Below are 8,845 nucleotides of genomic sequence, written 5' to 3'. Positions count from 1 at the left end.
TCAGAATTCTGAGTTTAAAGTCAGAATTCTGAGAAAAAAAGTCAGAATTCTGAGTTTAAAGTCAGAATTCTGAGTTTAAAGTCAGAATTCTGAGATTAAAGTCAGAATTCTGAGATTAAAGTCAGAACTGTTTTTTTTTTTTTTTCCAGTGGCCCTAATCCTCTTCCGTAGTTTCCCATTAGACCAGGGGTCCCCAAACTTTTTCCTGTGAGGCCACATAACTTTTCCCTTCTCTGGTTGGGGGGCGGAGTCAGTTTGTAACAGAACAAGTGTTTCACGTTTATGTGTGGGGGTTTGAAGGTTGAAACTGTTCAGCGCGGGAGGGGGGAAAGGAGTGGGGGCGCGTTTCTCGATTGATTTTTACCCAGAAAGCACATGGGCAAAAACCGTTAGTGAAACGGTCACTGGGACTGACTAGTATATATTCCATTGAGGGAAAGTAACATAAAGGCTCGTTTTGAAGTATAAGCTGCTACTTACAGTGAGGCGTTCATAACAAACACGTGTTCATCTGCTCTACCGCTCTGTGACAATCGTACTGATTATATAACATAAAAGTCTAGCAGTTCCCTAAAAGTCCAACAGATGGCAGCAATGCGCCATGCAAAACAAAACACCCACAGTTTGCAGGACACACCTCCTGCTACAGAGCTCCCTGGTGGTCGAAGAAATTTCCACATATAAACCAGAAAACACAATATATGAAAAAAAAATCTGAATGCTGTCTGGTATTGACCAAATGCGGCGGCCGGCCCGCGGGCCGTAGTTTGGGGACCACTGCATTAGACTATAAATCTCAATGGCCTGTCACAATGATAAATTTTACTGGGCGATAAATGATCCCAGAAGTTATCGCGATGAACGATATTACTGTTTTGAGACTAAAATAATAATGGCGTAATAATAATAATGCACATTCATTCTCAAAGATTAATAAAATGTATCTACTAATGAACATTTAACACTAAAACTGGAAAAATACACAAAATAAATAAACAAAACAACAGAAATAATAACAAATTTGTCCTTTAAATAAAGATCTAGTTGAGACTAAAGCATCAAACTGAAGGTTTTCATCGTCCAGTTTTTGGTAGAAAGAGAAAAACAGTCATGAAAGTAGAAATGAGCTCATTTTAATGCATCATGCGATGATTATTGATTATTGATTACTGTGTCAGGCCTGCTAAGTTTTATTTCAGGATGTTTCATGTTGTGGTAAATGTCAGAAGTTCTTGTTGTTCATGCTTTATGTTTTGCAGGTCTGAGCTCCAGGTCGCTGGTCTCCAGCCAGCAGGTGTCGGGTCGTTCCTCAGCAGGTGAGACGGAACCAGGAAAACTGGAAAACTTCAAAACATGACGTGTTTCCAAGGCTGGAAAACTGATGACACAGCACATGTTGCATAACTATTCACCATACTGTCAAAAAAACACACTGCAGTGTCAAAACTAAAGACAGCAACAGACACATTTTTATTTTTCCATGTTTAAACCATGACATAAAACATGTAAATGGATTATTTTAAGATGCTCTGCTGGATGAAACTGCTCTTCTAGATTTAAAAGCAAACAGAGAGTAAATGATGTGGATTAATTAATCTGTTAACCTTTTCCTCTCTGGAGGAAATCACCTTCTGAGTAAAAGAGCCTCCGTCTGCAGAGTTTTCTGTTTGAAAGTGTAAAATAAAGCTGCCAGGCGGCTCCAGAGCTCAATGTGACGATTATGTAATCCTGCAGCGACTGCAGCTACCTGGACATGGTGGAGATGCAACAAAAAAAATCTTGTAAACTAAATATTTTCACCGTACGCGTTGTACGTTTTGTCAATACTTTAGATTAAAATGCGGTTAGTTGCAGGTTCTACAATTAATGAAAAATCAACTGGGTTTTCTGAAGTATGTGTTTAAAATAAAACATCCAAATATAATTTAGTTTCTCTCTTTAATTGCAAACTCTATGTCAATAACCTCGGTATAAAAATAAATCTAACACTTGGGAGACGCAATCAGAAGAGTAATTATCACTGCAGCTGCTGCAGTTTCAGAGAAACGGATGTGAAATTTGTTTTTATTATTCATTATATCAGTGTTTTAGAAACTATCTTAAATTTTTCACCCAGTTATAATAAATCAACAAGAAATTGTTACATTTGATTCAAATTGAAGTGTATTTTTAAAAAAATCAACTAAATTTGACGTCTGACCTGCAGACCTGGGATGTAAAGTCAAATACTCAAATCCTTTCTGTCAGCGTCTAGCCAAGAAGTTGGTAACTGTTTCGTTTCCATGGATACCAACAAATAGCAGATTTCAATCGAGACTTCAGAATTAATTTTATTTGTTTCTGTTTTGTTCATTTATTTTGCATATTTTGTCTCAACTAAAAGTTTCAGTGTTAAGTTTAGAATTTAAAGTTTATAGATCTTTCAGAATCTGTTTTTTCTTTATTTTATTACTTAACAATAATCTCAAAACAACAATATTATCGTTAATCGCGATAACAAACCTATCATCCAGTAAAATGAGTTGTCTTGACGGGCCTACCCGCCACTAGTTTTTGCACTTTGATTCGAGGGTTATGCGTATTTTCTCTTAAAGAAATGTTTGGTGTGTCATCACGTCAGATCAGGAGATTCTCTAAAGTCAGGAGGAATAAGAGCAGAAACCCTCACAGCTTCATCGAGCGCGTTTCTTCTCTCCCAGAAGGTTTTTCCCGCTGAACGTAACTCTGACTGGTTTCTCTCTGAAGTCAAGCAGAACTGAATGTTCCAAACAGCTAAACATCTTTATTTTGTCTCTTTTTTCCTCCTCCACAGACGGCGAAGGGAAGAAGTAGAACCATGTGACCGCGTCTCACATGAGGGATTTATCAGACATCAGTTCCTTGGTGTGGAATAAGCTTCGCCTCGCTGAGAGGCAGGGAACAAACAAACAGAGAAACCTCTTTCATTTCGTACCGATGACATCCACCGGTTTTATAACGGAGGAGCAGATGAAGCGGCGGGGGACAGATCGCAGGAATGAGACGTTCTTTTTTCTTCTTTTTTCTGTTTTTTTTAAAAAGCGGGACTTCTTGTAAAAAAGCGAAATGTCATCGAATTGAAATGTTGTGTATAAGATGACATCCTAGAGCCCCGTGCACTCAGCTTTACCTCTGCTGTTGTGTTTAACTTTATAAAATGCACATTTATTGTAGTGTAATATAATGACGATATGACTGAATGTAAAGGTAATAACTCAAACTCACTGTTCTTTTTTTTTAAAGCCCCGTTGGGACAAAAACAGCATTAGGAAGCTAAAAGTGTATAATTATTGTTCTCATTCTGATTATTGAAGTGGTCCTCCCTCCTTCATAGTGCTGACGCTACATTTGTAAACCTAACCTGTACTTGAGTGTAACCATGTTGATTGTATTGTCTTTATGTGGGAGTAAAACCTTCACTTCGACCTACCCAGTGCCATTTACCAACCCCAGTGGTGTAAATATATTCTGTACAGATTTATGGCGGAGCACCGACATGCTCACTCTGTTGATCGCCATGCGGGATGCAGGCGAACCCAACAGGAAGTAGAATCACTCGCCTGTTTATTTCCCTCATCGGCTCAGTTTCTGTTACACATTTTATCAAAAGTTTTTGTTTCAAGCAAAACCTCATGTTTACACACACTTTTTCACAATCAAGTTCAGGTGAAAAAGCATTTAATCTGAAAGAAAATTTAATTTTGTACTGAATTATCAAAACATCAGATATCAAATTTAAGTTGTTTTTAAAAAAAAATTGTGCTTTGATGCATAGTAGTCCAAATTTAAGCTAACATCATAAAACGTTTCAACTGCTAGCCTGAGAGCTAGCTGTTCTTGCTAATATGACATGGATGTGATGATGTTTGCTGAAATAAATGTTGGTTTAGCTGAAAGATAAAGGAACAACGTATTTGTTATCTAAATTAAAATGAAGTCAGCAATATTTTTAGGAGAAGTTGGGGTGGATTGTTTCAAAATCTACAGGTCTCACTGGCAGAGCTATATTAGCTCACCTGTTAGCATAGCTGGGAGCATCTTAGCTGTGCGATTTTTGGCGACAACATTAAAATATGTTAAAATAATAATAGAAACTATACATTTTATTCATCATATTTATTTAAATGTTTGTTTTTATGTTGGTAACACTGAACGAAACAAAAGGAGTAATTAGATTTGGCTAGCTATTAGCTTGCAAGCCAAATCAGTTCGCTAACACAAGTAGATCACGTTAGACTGTATATTTTCAAAAGAACATTTAAATTTTATGGGAGGTTGACAGTTTGATATTTAGGTGTTTTCTGCAGCTAAAACTAATCATGAAGGAAAAATATCAACAGCTAATTAAGGCTAGTTATGCTACATACAGTAAATTAGCCATAACAATACAGATTAGCAGATGCTAATTACGGTTACACCTTATTTCTCTTTGATTTAAACAAAACGGCATTATTTCAACTAAATATAAAACAACATTCCCATTTTGCGGTCAGTGTTTTAAGAAATTTAATGTTTTGTGATAAATGTTATGAAGAGGATTACATTTATTTAATTAGGTTAGATTCAGTTTACACAGTGCCAAATCACAATAAATGTTGTCTTATGGTACTTTATATAAAAACCAACAGGCCCAATTAAAATCTAATTACTTTTATCTCAGTTGCACTTTTGTTCATGTTTGTTTCAAAACAATCCTGTTCCAAAAGGTCAGATTGCCATTTTTATTAGTTATTAAACTTTCTTCACAACATGTTAAATGATGATAATAATAAAATTAGATTAGATAGATCAAGACAGGCAACAGTTTCCCTTTATCAATTAAAACATTTTAATTTGTAAACTAGTTTGTCTTAATTTTGATCTTTTTTTAATCTAAATTAGTTTTTGTTGTTTCATTTCTTCCTGGCATTGCATGCTGTGTTTTTAGTATCACTGATGTGGACAAAATGTAGCCCAAAACATTAAGTTTTAACCTCAGTATAAAGTTTATTAAAAAACTAAAGTCAGTGTTAAACTGATATGTTTACAAACAGATCAGGGCATTTTTCTTTAGGTAAACTAGGAATTATTTTGACCAAAAACCAAAAATGTCACTTTGTTGTTTGTTACAAGACAGAGTTTAATGCTTCGATATCTTGTTCCTATAAATGTGTAAATTGTTTGTTAGAACATTTACATGCAGCAGGACTGTATTTTTCCAGCTCATGAAGAAAAGTTTTTAAAAACACGTTATTTTGATTTTTTTTTTTTTCTTGGTTGCAGCCTAGCCTGAGCAGGTTTGGAGATGCTTTATTTTCTTTATTAAGTGATAATTAGCATGTTATAGAAAATAATGACTAACTTAATATCTGATGATGGTAAATGGATGCACAAAGTAACTATGGTACACATTTGTGTCGTTAATGAGTGTGGTGGATGTTTTGCCCGTTTTCTGCTCCCAGCAGAGCCTCTGATAAACACAATCAGCTTTTACCTCTGGTGTTGTAACACTGCCAAACCTTCAGCATTATTTTATCTGACCAAGTTGGTCTACAATTATTTTGCTTAAAAAAAGCCTAAATAACTGGATGGTCATAAATCTTGTCATTTAAAGCGTCTGGATCAAACTCTTTATTAAATATTTGGCCGGCAGCTGGTTTGCAACTCCTGCTGGACGACTGTAAACACAACGTTAGCTCGCTGACAGCTCACTGTTTCTGCAGCACTTTGGTCCTTGTGGATCTCCAAACTCGAGGGACATACCGAATGTTACTTTAAACTAACATTTAAAAAATTAAGCTCATGCATTTATAAATAGAAACAACGTAAAAACAGCAGAACAAGGCTGAGAACAAGCAGCCCCAGCTTTTCTATCAGCGGCTCTGCCTCACCAACACAACAACATACCTTCATAGTTTCAGTGCTCATTTTATTACTTGAATTTAGCGTGATGGACTCTGTTTACAAACTTCAATCTACTTTTTGGAGACACTGTTGTTGTCTCATAGAGGCTGCTTGTTATGTTCAGTTCATCCGCCTGGTTTAACCAGTAAAAAACGCTCAGAAACTGTATAAACATAAGTCCTGCTGTTGCTTTTTTATACTGTATATGCCTTAATTCATATGGTTGGCAATCATGATTAAAGGATGTTTATATATATATACTGGTTTGTATTTATTTTCTTCAAATGTAAGTATTTACAGAACGAGCTACACTCTTAGAGGAAATAATTTCACCTGTTTTTATGTGTAGCAGCTGAAACAGGAAAATTAAAGCTTCGCTTTTATGCTCAGCTCTTTCTTAGCTGTTGTATTAAATGCATATATTTTATACATGTAATAAAAAAAATACAAAAAACAATGCAACAAAATATGCCACAGATATGCAGTATTTTTTTTTAGAAAAATACTTTAAGGAGAACCGTATTTTTATTTTTATTTGAGTAATATTATTATTAATTTTTCCACTCTGCTTGTGTGAAATTTCTGCATTTCAAACATATTTTGATCAAAAATGTTTCAGACACAAACTTATAATTTATGTCAGAGTGAGACTTCTTGTTTGTAGACAAGCTTTGTTATTCTAATATTTTTTTATTTGCTGACCCATTTGGAGGTGAAAATGGTAAATAAGTATTTTAAACTCAAATAAATATATGCAACACCTACTGTAAATATGCATTTAATAAGTTTTATCTTGAAAAAAAATATGTGTTTGATTTTTTTCTTTTGCGTGAATTTGTTGTTTTGTAATTGTTATTTTTGTTTTATTTTAGTCTTTTGAGGATAACTTTACATGAAGTGACTTTATATGCTTTTGTGTTTTCGATGTAAAGCATTAAATCAGTGACTGTATTTGAGTACCGTCGCCTTTTTACGTTACTTTTTTTTTTTACCGATTCAATGCGTGCAGTCCCGCCTCCAACCGGCAGAGGCGCTGTGGCGCGCGCCTCCTTCACTTTCTCCGCTTTTAAAACAGGATGTGTGGCGCCAAAGCTTGACAACAAAGCGGCTGTTCGATGTCGTAACGGTCGGTGACGCTCTGCTTCTTTTTTTTTTTTTTTTTTAAATTAAACACCAACTGTCAACAGTCACAGCCCAACAATTGAACCCTAAATGAAACCGACGACGTGAAGACGGAGTTTGTCGCTTCGACGTCGTTTTTTTTTTTCGTTTTTCTTCTTCTCCTTCTTTTGAAGCGGAGCTGATGTCAACATGGCTGCGAAGTCCGACCAACTTCTCATCGTCGTGTCCATTCTGGAAGGTGAGCCGGGTTTAAAGGGATGAGCGGGGACAGTCGGAGCTCGAACTGCAGGTGCTTTTAGCTTCTTCCGGTGGTTTTTACTCTGTTTCTGGGGGAGGATGAAGCGGTCGCGTTAGCGGCTGGAGTCCGACCGTTGGGTTCCGGTAAACGGCCAGTTGAGGTGGGATGAACCGGCTGCTGCTTTTTCAGCCTTTTCAGTTCTAAACAAACAGCCCAGTTTTCCTGTTTCTGGCTACAGCAAAATATGTTAAAACGGCTGAATAAATCAGGGCTGCACTTCATTTATAAACGTTATAGCTGCAGGCTGGCAAAAGTAAAAAGTTTAACGTGGTTTAGGATAAACCTTTAATTTGGGAGAGAAATGCAGAGACTGTAAAAGTATTCAGTTTTTACTATGATTGTTTTTACAAACTAGTCATGAACAACAAAATGTAGCTTTTTGACAAACAAATGATGATAAAAAAGCATTTTAGCGTCAATATTAAAGCCGATTTTTACAAAATGACGAAAATATTTCACGTAGAAAAGGTGATTGCGTTAATGTTTATGCAGCAGCAGCAGCAGGGCCGGATTTAAAAAGATGGGGGGCCCTGGAGCCAGGTTTGGTGCCCTGTCTACAAAAGAAAAAATATTTTAATAATGCAAATGACAGTACATTAATATGTAACTCCATGTTGTTTTCAAAGAAATCAACTGTTAACTTAATAATTTTTCAAATATTTGAATGTTTATATTCCTAAAACATTCTAAAATATTAATTCATCTCCTCTAATTTGGGTATATAATTTTTATTAAGGTAAACTCATTGAAAATGAATAACTAAAAGCAGTTTTCCTCCATCCTAACCACACGGCCAGACAGAGAGCTAAGGAAGAGCAGCAAAAGCAAAAGAGGTGGATGAGCAGAGCTTGGCGTCATCATCCAGGACATGTTAGTGGGGATATCGGAGCTGTCAGCAGCAGTCAGAGCCTCTTCAGATTTGTTGGAGGACTGACTGCTGCAGGAAATCTACGGCGACTCTCTGGAGACGGTGGATGATGGTAGTGATGACATCATGTAGTTTCCCTCTGGGATCAGCGACGTGTTTTTAATCTAACTGAATTAAATTAAAACCTGCATTAAACCTGCATTAAAACACTGCATGTTGACGTCGTTGGTCGTTGCTGGTTCACTTTGAACTGAGTGAGAAAAGGAGCCTGGCTTGGACAAATGTCCATCGGAATGCTGGGGGTTATGAGGACATGAGCTGATAAATATATGTAACGAGCTGTTGTCATCAGGGCGCCATTTTCCGAAGAGCCCTCGTCTCAGCCTGGTGGTCCAGGCGAGCTTCGACGGCGAACATCTGGAAACGGATCCAGTGGAGCATCGAGAGCAGCCGCAGTTCAGCACCGAGCTGGCCTGGGAGCTGGACCGCAAGACGCTGCATCAGCACAGGTGTCCCTCCGTGTGGACGCCCTGTCCTTCTGCTCTGTCCCTCCATGCTGACCGTCTGTCCCTACACTCTGTCCCTTCATGCTGACCGTCTGTCCCTCCATGCTGACCGTCTGTCCCTCCATGCTGACCGTCTGTCCCTCCATATTG

At 37.1% G+C, this 8,845-nt stretch overlaps 2 protein-coding genes across 2 annotated transcripts in view; both read left to right on the top strand.

Moving 5' to 3' along the window:
- znf608 (zinc finger protein 608) overlaps positions 1 to 6,159 on the top strand; it is a 57,386-nt gene extending 51,227 nt beyond the window's left edge. The window contains exons 8-9 of the mRNA XM_008419502.2: positions 1,260 to 1,316; positions 2,813 to 6,159. Coding sequence (XP_008417724.1) covers positions 1,260 to 1,316; positions 2,813 to 2,832 — 77 coding nt within the window. The 3' untranslated portion in view covers positions 2,833 to 6,159. The remainder of the gene's footprint in view (positions 1 to 1,259; positions 1,317 to 2,812) is intronic.
- An 850-nt stretch (positions 6,160 to 7,009) lies between these two features.
- The window catches only part of cep120 (centrosomal protein 120), a 19,201-nt gene continuing 17,365 nt past the window's right edge, over positions 7,010 to 8,845 (top strand). Inside the window, exons 1-2 of the mRNA XM_017306552.1 lie at positions 7,010 to 7,261; positions 8,542 to 8,698. Of these exons, the coding sequence (XP_017162041.1) occupies positions 7,213 to 7,261; positions 8,542 to 8,698 (206 nt within the window). The 5' untranslated portion in view covers positions 7,010 to 7,212. The remainder of the gene's footprint in view (positions 7,262 to 8,541; positions 8,699 to 8,845) is intronic.

This window comes from Poecilia reticulata, linkage group LG9 (assembly GCF_000633615.1).
Source record: "Poecilia reticulata strain Guanapo linkage group LG9, Guppy_female_1.0+MT, whole genome shotgun sequence".
Taxonomy (NCBI): Eukaryota; Metazoa; Chordata; class Actinopteri; order Cyprinodontiformes; family Poeciliidae; genus Poecilia; species Poecilia reticulata.
Note: the sequence above shows the minus strand (reverse complement) of the source record. Positions and strands in the feature narration are given on the sequence as shown.